Raw genomic sequence first — 13,913 nt, forward strand, 5'->3', positions numbered from 1 at the left:
TATGCTGTATATTCTATGTAATTTTACGTTTGCGCAAAACTGGCAATCAGCTGGTACTTGAAACATAGCGGCTGGGATTTTCTGGCCCCGACACTGGCGGGCATTGTCATGAGCAGGTCGACTCACCAAATTTGGTGAGTCGACCTGCTCATGACAATGCCTGCCGGTGTCGGGGCCAGAAAATCCCAGCCGCTATGTTCTATGCACTATGTAGCTGTTATTATAAAGCAGTAACTTAGGTGATTACTTTTGCTGTAGCAATACTATTGCATGCCGTGCTTTTGTTGGCCTGCAATATCTTCACGCTCTTTAAAATATGATACCTTCATGCTTACATCATATAATGGTATAGCCATTACCTGGAGTTAAATATAGTTTCTTTACATTTAACAAACAGAAGCAGATTCCAGCATTCAACAGTACATGGTCATCAGTTTCCACTTAACTGGGCTCCCTATTTTCTCATAATTCCCCAAATGGATCCTTGCTTACCTCCATTGACAGTGAGGAAGGCCCCCCTTGGTGAAGGTGGGATTCCTTTCCAAATGCTGATTGGCTTTGGATAGCCACTATCTACTGCTCTTCTCTCTTCACTGAAGCGCCAGTATCTGAAATTATCAGAAAGCCTGTTCAGTATTCAGCACCATAGTAAATGTTTTGCAAACCAGTCCTCCCAAGCTCGCACTATTCTTTACACAAGGGGAAATCAAGTCAGGGTACTAAATCTACATCAAAGGGAATGGAACCAGCTGAGATAAATTAATTCAAAGCAGCAAATAAACCAAATGAAATATGAATAGACAAAGCTATACAAAGCATTATTTAAAGTGCATTGGACAGGGGCATGTTACTGAAACCTCTTAAGTGTTTAACCTGCATAGGGCATACTCTGTGTTCTTTCAGGTTGCCCTCAATTCAGAATACAGCTACAGCTTATCCAAGATTTTAGTTAATACTTTAAAAGTAAAATATTCTGTATAGTCAGAGAGTCGAAGGTTGCTATAGTCATGCATTTTTGACTCTGAAGCCGGAAATCCATTCTACAATCCCACCTGAAATATCACAGCAGATATTAAGGAAGATATCAGGTGTTGAGTCCTACTGTCACATTCACCATCCTTACCAGGAGTTGCTCCACCTAACTCAGTCCTGCTGGCACTGCCACTGGCTGCTTCTTCATTGCCTGTCACATGCAAATGGCAGTGAAGAGGGAGCAGGTTCCAGATCTCCTGAAGATTTGCCTCCCGTCCACCACATTTATCCCTTCCCAGGCTGCTATGTAGAAAGTAACCTCAGCCCTGGGTAGTAGTAGTAAAGGTCCTTCAATGGTCCCTCACCACCTCTTTTGGTGCTGCAGCAGTGTCTCCATTGCAGAACCATTGAATTTTCCAACCGCATACTGCACACTCCCCTTGTTTTTATTGCATGACAGGCTGTCTAAGCTGGATATCACGGATCTTTCTGTGGTATCTAACTTAAATATGTACCATCTGTTGAGGACTCCATCTAGTAATGTCCAGTGTATGATCCATCTAAGACTGGCTGCAAATTTTCAAGATACAAGGATAAAGATGCCCTCTGGTCCAGCACAGAGCCTTTCAGATCAGGAAGTGCCCAGACCTTTCCTCTGATATACTGATTATAAATCAGTAAGAAACTAAAATCTAAGCTACGCCCAAGAGATGATGGCACATAACTCAAAGCAGACCTGTCCCCTCTGAAGAAGTACGTCTGACCAGTGATTTCCCACCAGATGGCTGCATCAATCCTGTCATGAGGCATTCCAGCACCAAGCTCCATCAGGTGACGGGGGTACCCTGGTTCCAACATCGCTTCATTGAACAGCCAGAATTTATCACCTGGAAATTAAGAAAGAATTCTATTCACTTTTCAACCTAAACTGAATTCAAGTCACCTTTGAAACCTCAAACCTTGGGTGGGATTTTCTGATTTCACCCGCTGCTGGACTAGAAATTCCCGCTATGAACCTTTTGCTGGTCAAATTTTCCCTCCCGCCCGCGATGATTCCCTCGGCAGGTGGGACCAGAAAGTTTAGGCAGTTATTTTCAAATTCAGCAAATCAATTGCACTGGGGGATATTTTGTGTCCTGAATAAGCTGCGAGCTCAGTTTTTACCCATTTTGTGAAAGATGCACACTTCTACTGAGGTAGGCAGACTAAGCTCCTGCCTTAAAATACTAGAACTGGGAATTCCCTTGGGGAAATTTCCCATTCTGCACTTATAGCTTTGATGGCAATTCTAACGGAGAGGAAGATATCCTGAGGAAATTCCCTGCTCAAGTCCTTTGCATTCTAAAAAGATATTGGTATAAATGGGTTTCTAACCACTGAAGTACATGTAAAGAGCAAAAAGATTAATGCAACAATTTCAAAGCAATCTGTGGCCCATTTGTTTGTTCTAGCACTTAAGTTTTTGTGAACTTTTGTCCAAATAACTTACCTTTTCCCCCCAGAACCATTATTGAAGCCAATTGGTTTCCCAAAGAGAATTTCCTTTCTGAAGTTTTTGGGAGGAGAAGTGGAAGAGTGTCTCAGACAAGTCAGGTTGCATGAGGGTACCCTATGTCCATCTGGTGACACATGTACACTTGTAAATGTAGACACAGGCTAAAGGGCTTTGAACAGCAGACTTTTTGAGTCTGGGGAGATTCTAATTTTCTAGTTAGGTTGTAACAGCAGGTGTGATGACACACATGCATGTGAAAACCTAAGAAACTTCCCAGTGCTTCTTCAGAAGCATACTATGCTATCAGGATGTTGCATAAAAAAATGCATGCCAAGGTGATCATCATGCAGTAAAGCTAATTGGCTGTGTCTGCCAAAATGCCAACATATCTGTAGTCAGTTCTGCACCTGCCTGGTAACTGTGAGGATCTGTTTTTCACAGTATTTAATCAGAAATATTACCTTCCTGTAGATCTCTACTTAAAGAAACTCAATTGTTGCAGTTTTATCCCAGTCAGGGGTGAAGTTGACGTCATCTGGTGTTGCAGCAGCTGCTGCTGCCATATTTAAAGGGCTGGCAGTTCTGCAATCACTGCTGCTGGAAAAAAGGAGCCTTCAACTATTCTACAGCCTCCAAACATCCAACTGCTGCTGCTGCTCCCTGACTGCAAATCTCCAGCCAACCAAACAGCTGACTGGAAAGCTACAGCAAGAATGGCAACAGGAAAATTCCAGGCGGCTCACATTTCAGAGATGCCTTTTTGCAGTTTCTCCTCCAGGCTGCAAAGGGAAGGTGGGAGGTCCTTTTTTCCCAAGGGGCGGAAGGAGGAGAAGGCACTGCTTGACCAAATAAGCCTGGAAGGAGAGCACATAGGAGATCAGCAGCAGTGAGGTTACCCCCTCAAATCTTGGTTCAGTGCTGCAACACGATAATGGGCTGAATAACACACTCCGGCGTTGGCGGGCGGGGGGAGGGGGGGGGCGGTGGGACCCGCACCTGCAAATGGCGGCCTTCCGACTTCCGGGCCCGCAATTGAAATGTTCCCCATAACACGCAAATTGGTCCAATTGCAAGTTTGAGGCCTACAGGCAGTGAGCATCCTGCCCAATTAATTTTGGAGGGAGGGATGTTGGTCGTTGGCTGTGACCTGGAACCTCAGGTCGTTGGCTGTGACCTGGAACAAGATCAGGGCCAGTAATTTAAAGGGCCCACTAGCACAGGGCAATGACAGGACACCCAGCAAATGCCTGCACTCAACAGAGTTCTGTAGCTTTTTGGAATGGGAGAAATTTACAGGCCTTTAAGTTAAGTGTGATATCTGATGTGTCCACAGTTTGCCAATGAGCAGAGGTGGCATTCTTTTTGAACATAAACAAGTTTTCTGCATCTTGGCATAGAGGAGTTGTCTAGTTGTTGCATGTTTCCCTCCAGAGATGTCAGAACCATTGGAGCAAGGGGAGAGGGGTCAAACCAGCCCTTTGATTTAACAATGACTCCCTGAGAGCCCTCCTCCATGCTGTTTCTAACTGACGGGATCAAATCATGCCATCTAGCGGGAAGAGAAGAAACCTGTCCCAAACACGTGTTGCCTGGAAGGAGGTAGCTGCGGAGGTCAGCAGTATTGGGCTGGTGAGGCAAACCGGGTCTCAATGCCAGAAGAGGCTCAATGACCTCACATGGTGAGTAAGACCTCAGTATGCGGTATTTTGTACCAATATGCTATAGGATAGCATCATGAATACAGGAGGCATATGAGGTTGGCTGGAGCTCCAAGGAAACATGATTCAGCAAATGCACTGGTGTTAGCACCAATTCAGTATGTACTTATCGCTTTGGTCCAGTTGCAGGGTGGGGGATTGGCAGCCTGTGCAGAAGAGGAAGGTGCACAGTATCTAGGCTGCCAAGCGTTCTGCTAATAATACGTCGGCGGCATGCCATCAAATAAACTAACAGTGATTGCAATGTCATACCTATTATCAGGAGAAGCGTGCCCACAATGCCCATCAGCAAGACCAGACTGTAGTGGAAGTGCCAAACCTCATTGTACTGACTCCATTTGAGGATGAGGTTTTGACGCTGTCTGAGTCTGAGTCATCCAGATCCATTGGCAGAGGCAAGATTCGGAGAAGGCATGGGTCTGGTGAGATGGCAAAGGGCAGAAACCGATAGAAAAGGGCGATTGGGAGGTGGATACATGTTTGGCATGATGCAACGAAAGTCAAAAATCTCATTTTGATGCTAAAACCCAGGGAAGCTTCATACGCAGAAGCGTTAGATGTTGTTACAAGTATGTATAGTGTCTGCCTGGTCTCATCTGTCATGTTGCACATGACTAATGCTGCTGAGCTTTGTGACTTTGCGCAGCTGTGGAAAGGTTTATGATGACTGCTAACCCCCCTTACTTCTGTCTCTCTGTCACAGGTGAAGCCTCTTCCGCTGACCCTAGTCTAGATGACAGGCTGTCACTCCCCTCCGAGGATGAGGAAGAACTTTCGGAGGATGTAGCATCACACCCTCTCTCTGTCCCAAGCATCAGCGCAGATACTGACACCTCAGCAGGGATTTTCATGTTGGGACAAGGGCATGCACAGTCTAGTGAGGACACTTCACAGTCACACCTGCGGCTGCTGAAGAGCGTGGTGGAGTAGGCCTCGGGCAATCAGAGGAGTGTCTGGGGTGATCCAGAGACTGATTTCGAGTCAGATGATGAGCCTCTGGAGTTGACTGTAAGGTGGCTGATATTGGATGTCCAGCATGAGGTCCACGGGGATTTGACGGATAAACCAGACAGATTGCGTCCTCTGGCCCAGACTGTGGAGGTGTCCACCCAGGCCTTGTGCACTGCGATCACCATCTCTTCAGAGCGTCAAGCTTCCTTCATGGACAGACAGACAACTGTCCTGGAAGGGCAAATTGAGTGAACAGCAGATGGAATCGTGGGTATGAGCTTGAACCTGCACACCATCACCCTGGTTCTGAGCTCAGGGGCTGGGAGCCAGGGCGACAGGGGAACTGGGAGCATGGGCACAGATCCACCTCCTGGGACCTCACGGGAAGGCAGGGAGAACCACATGGTCTTAGTGGGAGAGGATGAACAACAGCTGCCATCATCTGGAAGCACCTCTCAGGGCACTTCTGATGGGGCAGCATCCCCTCCGTCCATTCGCCATTAACACACTCCTTGTGCAGTGCCGAAGCGAAAGAAGATTCTCCTGCCACTCAGCAGGAGTCTTCTAACATGGCGGGCCACTCAAAGCCTCAGCCGCACAGAGAACATCCACTGAAATCATCCAGGGCAAGAGAGATAGCAGATCAGTGGTCTTTCTCCAGTGCAGCTGCAAGTGAGGGAGCAGCACTGAGCCGGAACACTCGGAAATGCACCAAAAACTCCACAGTAGTTACTAAGAGGGTCACATGGGTGCATTCCTTATGCCTATGAATGTTAAGTGCCATTAGTCTGTAAATAAACCCTGACCTCATTGTCCCTCATGCAGAGATTTTTATAGTATGTTGTGGCTGTGCAACTTCTTTCAGGAGATAGGCGATAGCTTTAATAGTTTGATGCAAGGCAGGATGCTTTGTCAATATTTGAACACGGTAAGTGCATTGACAGAATGGTGACACGGGTCTCTCATTGCACATGGAAAAAGGTTTGGACACATGCTGTGCACGCATCTCAGGGGGGTACTTTTGAAACTATTGAAACCTCTGCCTTAACAAGGTATCCCTGGTGTCAAGGCCATCCATGCGATCACATCCCGGGCCTTCCACCTGAACGTTGCCATGTTCCCTCAACTCATCCTTGCCCTCATCCTCAGATGAACAGCCCCTATCTGCTGTGCCCTCATCCTCAAGGGCATCCCCTCTTTGGCTAGCGAGGTTATGGAGGGCGCAATACATCACCACCATGAGGGACACACATGAAGGAGTATACTGCGATGCCTCTGCTAATCTGTCAAAGCATGTGAACCTCATTTTCAATAGGTCGATGATCTATTCGACGATGGCTCTGGTGCTTATGTGGCTGTTATTGTATCTCCTCTCCACTTCTGTTCTAGGTGCCCTCACTGGCATCATGATCCATCTCTTCAATGGGTAACCCTTGTCACCTAGAAGCCATCCATCCAGGGCATCAAGGCCACTGAATAGGTCTGCCACCTGTGAACTATGCAGAATGAAGCAGTATTGGCTGCTGCCTGGGTACCTGGTGCATACCTGCACGATCCATCGACGATGATCACAGACCAGTTGCACGTCCAATGAGTGGAAACCCATCCTGTTAATAAAGGTGCAGGGCTGTCCAGCAGGAGCCTTTATTGCCATGTCCATACGGTCAATAGCTCCCTGTACCCTGGGGAAAATGCAATCGCCACAAACCCTCGGTCTGTCGAGTTGACACTACTCATCCGATGTGAAGGAGATGTAATTCCCTGCCCTTCGAAAGATTGCATCAGTGAAGACTTTGATACAATGGTGTGCAGCAGGCTGTGTTATGCTGCTGAGGTCTCCACAGGCTGTCTGAAAAGATCCTGTCGCGAAGAGGTTGAGTGCGACAGTGACCTTTAGAGCTACAGGTATCGGGTGATCCCCAACACAGTTGGAGGAGATCTCCCCTGCCAACATGTCACACAGTGATGTGACTGAGAGTCTGAGCCTCCTCTTGCATTGTGTTTCGGACACCTGCAGATTGCTCAATCACTGCCAATATACTCGAGGGATGCATAAGTCCTTCTATGCCTCTGCTGAGGATGTATGACGGCTTCATCATCCTCTGGGTCAGGCGCAGCTCTGGCACCTTCATGCACCACCACTGCATCCTGGACCTCCCGATCTACCCTTCCTCTTCTCACTCTCCTCATCCTCTGGAGGTTGTGTCCCCTATAGAGACCACAATCCCAATTTTTTTGTTCATCACCCTAGGCTTTAAACTAGCCAATGTCTAAATGGACCTCTCAGCAGGAGGAATAAGGCCTCTAATTAAGATAAGTTTTAAAAGCAAACTCTGCTTCTTGCAGAAGCACTTTCAGCAGACGCAGAACTCTGAACTGCTAAGCTGAAACTCAGGGCTTGGCTGAAGCTTTTAAAGCTGCCCTAACAAGCTGTCTCATAAGAGAATGGGAACCCCATCTGGTGTGAAACAGACTCTGCAAGTGCTTTATTGCAGACGTTTTGTATTATTCTGGTCAATTGTCTCATTAACGAACTTAAATACCCACTCTAATTAGATTTGAATAACGTGGGCGGGCTCCTGATTTTTAGCCCTGCCTGCCAGCCATCAGGAATGCGACCTGACATCATCATGCCTGATAATACATAGGCGCGAGACGCTCTCGTTTTTGGAGCATATTACTCAGCACAATTTCCTAATTTGGTCTGTCAAGGTGAGTACTTCCATACTTCAGGTTCCCCATGCTTGCTGACTGAATATCTGAAATTGGCCCAATGAGGCTTTTTAATTAGCTGCACAACTAGTTTAACAGGCACTTAATTGAAAATTGCATTGCATTTCAGAGGTGGAATCCAGTGCCATCATCTGGGAATGCAATTTTTAAATTGTGCCTGCACGTGTTCCCAACCTCGCTGGCAGTTGAAAATCCAGCCCCTGGTGTGGACAACACTTGAAGTTCATGGGTGGTTACATATGTAGATGTTAAGTTTTGTTTCTGTTGCATGGCTCAATAAATCTTTCATTCACTGTTGCTGCTTCTCATTCCAATTCTTGCTGCCCTCAGATCTCATCTATACCCTTGTTCCCTTGATTTGCATGAAGCGATGGACCAAGGTGCATCCATTCAATTCTTCAGCTATGCCGCTGTGCACTGTGTACCTGGATAATGGGCAATGAAGTGCAAAATGAAGGGGGCGAAAGCAGGGCTGAAAAAAGGTAAGCCTTTATTGGAATCTTTCTGAAAGAACAAAAGGGACACAGGGAATGACTCTATACTCGGGTGTCCCAAGCCTTCCTTGTACTCAAAGGCTCCACCAGATTGGTCTAGGCACCTGAATCGCATCTTCAAAAACCCAACGGCCTGCTTGACGGGCGCTCAAGTTGTCCCATAGCACGTGTTGTAACCCTCCTCTGCATCTGTATATGAGATACACACAGGCATGAGTAGCCATAACTGTAGTGGGTAGCCCTTGTCTCCAAGTATCGATCCCTGAAGGAATGCAGGGGCCAGAAAATCTGTGTCACCTGGGACTGTTGAAGTGATGTGCTGTGACTGTTTCCCAGGAACTGTGCACATACCTAAAGATTATCCTTTCAGTGGTTGAAGACCAATTGGACATAGATGAAATGCAAACCTTTCCTGGTGATGAAGATTGCTGACTGCACCATGGAGTGCTGATGGCCACATACATGCAGTTAATGACGCCTTGTGCCTCGGAGAATCCCGTGATGGCCTGAAGCTGATGGGCCCCACTGCCTGACTGTTTGGGTTGATGCGGTAACGCACAGAGTCACCGGGCTTCTTGAACTTGGCACTGGTCACCTTCTTAATGCACTGATGGGCTGCAGATTGAGAAATTCCATATATGTCCCCAGTGGATGCCCGTAAAGAGCTGGAAGTGCTGAGGTTGGGAGGCACCGTGCCACTGACACTGGGTATCCATCGACCCTCATGGGTCTCAGTTCATCCTGAAGCATGGCGCAGACATCAGTGATAACCTCCCTGCAGAGCCGCAATCTTTGCTGGCACTGCCATTCGGGCACTTGAAATAAGTTCAGCCTCAGATGGTGCACATTCTCCTGGAGATAGCCTCATCTGTGAGGAGATGCCTGTTGGCTTGCCCCTCTACGTCTTTCTGCAGCTTGCCCATCTTGAGACTGGTCCTATTGCTGGTCCTGAGGTTGCTGATGTGCCCCTGTCAGAGTCTGGACCTCCCTCTGAGCTGCCCCTCCTTCTTAATGGGGGCCACGAGGCCTAGGTGGATGAGGCCAATAGCAGGTGGTCTCTCCCTTGTTCCCAGGCCTTCCATACAGCAGGCTGCCCCATCCTCAAAACCTGTCCTTTAGTTTTTTTCCCACAGAAAGTTGCACTGTCTCTGTGTAAACATGCCAATATGCCCCAGAGTCCTAGTATCCCTGCCAACTTCTGACAGTTCCCCCTGTGAACTACCTTCCCTGCCACCACACACTGGTTCTTCTGATGGATACTTAAAAGAGCCAACACTTAGCCCCTATTTCCTTGCCTCGTTGTTTAACCAGGCAGGCTTCCAAAACCAATGTGGTCCCCAAGTATAACCGGTAAAATGAGAAATCCACCATAAAATTGCAGTTACTTGGCCTTTCTAAAACCTTCATTGGTGTCCTACTGCCTAGGTATCCAAAGTCTGCCCTCCAGGGTTTCCACTGTTGGTAAAATCCAGAAGTGACATCAAAATGTTGGACTTCTGGTCAAACACCGTCCACTCCCATTTTACGGACACTCCCAGCCACCTCCAAACTTGCTCTAAACAGATGTTGAAGACTAAAGAAGATGCTAATAGTGGCATAAAGGTAAGATAGCAGAATGCGTTAATAGCAGAACAAGAGTCAGCACTCTGCGAAGAACAAGTTACAGATGGCCCTGTGGTGGTGGTGGTGGGGTGGTGTGGAGATTGGGGAAAAGATATTTTTAAAAGTATCAAAATTGAGGACAGAGTTCATGGTCTGAAATTGTTGAACTCAATTTTAAGTGCAGAAGGCTGTAAAGTGACTAATTGGAAGATGAGGTACTGTTCCTCCAGTTTGCATTGGGCTTCAGTGGAACATTGCAGCAGGCCTAGGACAGAAGTGTGGGCATGAGAGCAAGATGGTGAATTGAAATGGCAAGCAACAGGAAGGTTGGGGTCATGCTTGTAGACTGAGCGAAGGTGTTCTACAGTATAAAATCCATCACATCATTACTTCTATTCTGCTCTGAAGAAGAGGTCATACGGACTCGAAATGTTAACTCTGTTTCTCTCTTTACAGATGCTACCAGACTTGCTAAGTTTTTCCAGCATTTTCTGTATTTACTATTGTCAAATTGCTTGCCTAACATCCAGTGCTGGATGAGCAGAAATTCCCTCCAATTAAATATTGGGAAGACTGAAGTTATCATCTTCAGCCCCCACCTACAGCCATGGTTCCCAAGCTATTGACAACACCTATCTCCCTGGCAACTGTCTGAGATTGAAACAGTGTGCTCACAACATTGGTGTCATATTTGGCCCCAAGATGAGCTTCCAACCACACATCTGTGCCACCACTACTTATTTTCACCCTAATAATATTTCCCCATTCCACCCTGCTTCAGCTCATCTGCTGCTGAAACCCTCATCTCTCTTTTTATTACCTCTAGATTGACTATTACAACAAACTCATGACTGGCCTCACACATACAATTCTTTGTAAACTTGGGCTCATTCAAAATTCTGCTGCCCAAATCGTCACTCACCCAAGTCCTTTGCACCATCAACCCCTCTGCTCGCTAATATTGGCTCCCAGTTAAACAATGTCTCAATTTCAAAATTCTCATCCTCATTTTCAAATCCTTCCACAGCCTTGCCCTTCTCTATCTCTGTAATTTCCTTCAGCTCTACAACCCTTCAAGATATCTGCATTTCTATAATTCTAGCCTCTTAACCATCCCCGATTTTAATCGCTCCATCACTGGTGGCTGTGCTTTCAGCTGCCAAGGCCCTAAGCTCTGGAATTCCCTCCCTATCTCACTTTCTTCCTTTAGGACATTTCTTAAGACTTATCCCTTTGATCAAGTTTTTGGTCATCTGCGCAATATCTCCTTAAGTAGTGTGGTGTCAAATTTTGCCTTATAACATTCCTGAGAAGCACATTGAGAAATTTTATTATATTAAAGGTGCTACATAAATACTAGTTGTTGTTGTCATCATCAGGATCAGAGTAGACTGGCACCCGGAAATCCTGCTCTGCTGATTCTCCATTGCTAGAGCAGAGCACCAATAATTTCAGGCCCAAAAAGTTCATTTTAAAATTGGATATTAAAAATTTGGTTTTGGAGAATGGGAACAGATTTTACAGACAAAATACTTTTGCTGCACAGGCACAGTTGTTCAACACATGCAGTATGAACTCTTTAAATGGCATGAAAAACTGAATCCCATCCAGTTAGTGCATTATTTAAAGCTTTCCTGAGTTAAGCTGTTTGCTGAGCTTATATACAATGCTAAAGTGATTGCCATTCTTTGACAGAAAACATTTACTGTTGGTCATTTTCAGTAATAGAGATTTTGCCAAGAGATTACTTTGGACCTAAGAAACTGCTAAGCCCTGCTCCCTTTCCACAGCTTCCCTCTGTCCAATTTTGGATTTGGCAAAGGACAACAGCCCTATCAATACACTGTGTAGTTTCACTCACAGTATGTGTGCTTGTAAGGAAATGGAATCTGTAAACAACCTTCTGGGAGTGTTCATGTGATGCAGAGGCTGCCTCACCCACAGCTGTTCTGTGCTTATGTCTGGGAAATTTGTATGTTCAGTCCTGACCCTCTGTGCAAAATGATGATGTTTCATCCTGCCAGGAAACAATGGTAAATTATACAACAAACACATATTTTCCTGCACTTTACACCAAAACCTCCTGAAATAGCAGATAAGAACCCCTTCCACTTCCCACCTATGAAAGAATCTGTTGTTGGATAAATACAGAAAACAGAAAAAGTCTGAAGGTCAAAGGTTAAGGCATCCTTAACTTTTTTTAAAAGATATTTTTTATACTTTGTATTGTTGATTATTTCAATCTCTGTCCTCTCATCTGCTCTGCAGAACACACAGGGGAAAGGGGACACAAATATACACAGGGAAATTTTATTTCCTCCTGCTAGGTGGAAACAGGACTGTTAAAATGGAGCAAATGAAATACCAACAACGCAAACTTGTATTTACCTGCACCGTTTGCACATTAAACATTCCAAGGCATGTCACAGGAGCAATAGAAAATAAAATTTGACAACAATCTACCTAAGGAGATACCAGAGCAGATGATCAAAATTTGCTCAAAAAAAGTTTTATAGTGTCTTAAAGAAGGACAGAGAGGTATAGAGGCAAAGGGGCTTAGGACCAAGGCAGCTGAAGGCACGGCATTAATAGCAGAGGGATGAAATCTGAGGATGTGTAAAAGGCCAGAATTGGGGGAAAAGTAAAGGAAGAATAAAATCGGATGGACCACTGGCACTGGCCTAGGCACCAGAAACAAAAAAGGTACATCCTGCCCCATAGACCCTGCAGTCCTCCTCACTAGCATCTAGGGGCTTATGTAAAAATTGGGAGAGCTGTCCCACAGTCAAGCAACAGCCTGGTATAGATATACTCACCGAATCATATCTTATGGCCAATGTCCCAGACTCCTTCGTCACCATCCCTGGGTATGACCTATCCCACCAACCGGACAGACTCGCCAGGGATGGATGCAAGAGTGATATACAGTTGGGAACAAGAAGCCCTGGAAGTCCTCAACACTGAGTCTGCACCCCATGAAGTCTCATGACATCAAGTCAAACATGGACAAGGAAATGCCTTGCTGATTGCCACATACTGCCCTTGATCATTCAGCTGATGAATCAGTGTTCCTCCATGTTGAACACCATTTGGAAGAAGCACTGAGGGTAACAATGGCCCAGAATATATTCTGGGTGGAAGAGCATAGGGTGAGACAACGAGGACTGAGTGTGACTATGAACTAGTGCTATGTCGGGAATTTGTTACAGGTAGAAATTTGGTGAAGAAGGGGAAAGAGGTGCTCATTTTTATACCATTTTTCAGCCTCAAGTAGTTCAGTGTTCTCCTTTTGCCTCTGGGCTAGGAGACTTACTAATATTTTAGCTGTACAAATTAATGATTAATTGACTAATTAAATAAATAAGGTTAGACGGACAAGGCAAATATGGTATTGGGCCATGACTACAACATATGGGAATCTGTGGAATGCATTGAAGTCCTGGGCAATCACGTAGCCAGACAACTGTGGAAGTGTCTGTGACTTGAGTAACTTTGGATCCAAGTTGCTGAGTTGGAGTCTGAGTTGCACACATTGTGGAGCATTAGGTAGGGGACAGTTACGTGGATACTTTGTTCCAGAGGCAGTCAACCCCTTAGGTTAGATAGAACTTACGAGTTGGTCAATGGTAAAGGACAGGAGGCTGTGACAGCGAGTTCAGGCAGGTGTGGGGATGAAAGAGACTCAACCCTTGACTTTGACCAACAAATACAAGGTGTTTGCTACCTGTGTGGATGAAGAGAAGGACTTCAAGGTGGATAAGCAAATTGAACATGGCATGATGTTGCAGGATGCCATTCAAGTGGGGGGAGTAAAAAGAAACATGGTGGTCATAGGGGACAGTATAGTCAGGGGAATGGACATTGTTATCTGCAGCTGCAACCAAGGACCCCAAAGGTGGTGTTACCTAGCCGGTGCCAGGGTTAAGTACAACTCCACATTGCTGGAAA

The 13,913-nt window shown here is 45.9% G+C and overlaps 1 protein-coding gene across 2 annotated transcripts in view; it reads right to left on the reverse strand.

Annotated features, from left to right (window-relative positions):
- Nucleotides 1–13,913, reverse strand: part of LOC144681903 (matrix metalloproteinase-15-like) — a 161,278-nt gene that overhangs the window by 7,068 nt on the left and 140,297 nt on the right. For both annotated transcript variants that reach the window (XM_078544038.1, XM_078544037.1), the window contains 2 exons: nt 1,709–1,859; nt 493–608 (listed from right to left, as the gene is read on the reverse strand). In XM_078544038.1, the coding sequence (XP_078400164.1) occupies nt 493–608; nt 1,709–1,859 (267 nt within the window). The remainder of the gene's footprint in view (nt 1–492; nt 609–1,708; nt 1,860–13,913) is intronic.

Source organism: Cetorhinus maximus, chromosome 6 (assembly GCF_964194155.1).
Source record: "Cetorhinus maximus chromosome 6, sCetMax3.hap1.1, whole genome shotgun sequence".
Taxonomy (NCBI): domain Eukaryota; kingdom Metazoa; phylum Chordata; class Chondrichthyes; order Lamniformes; family Cetorhinidae; genus Cetorhinus; species Cetorhinus maximus.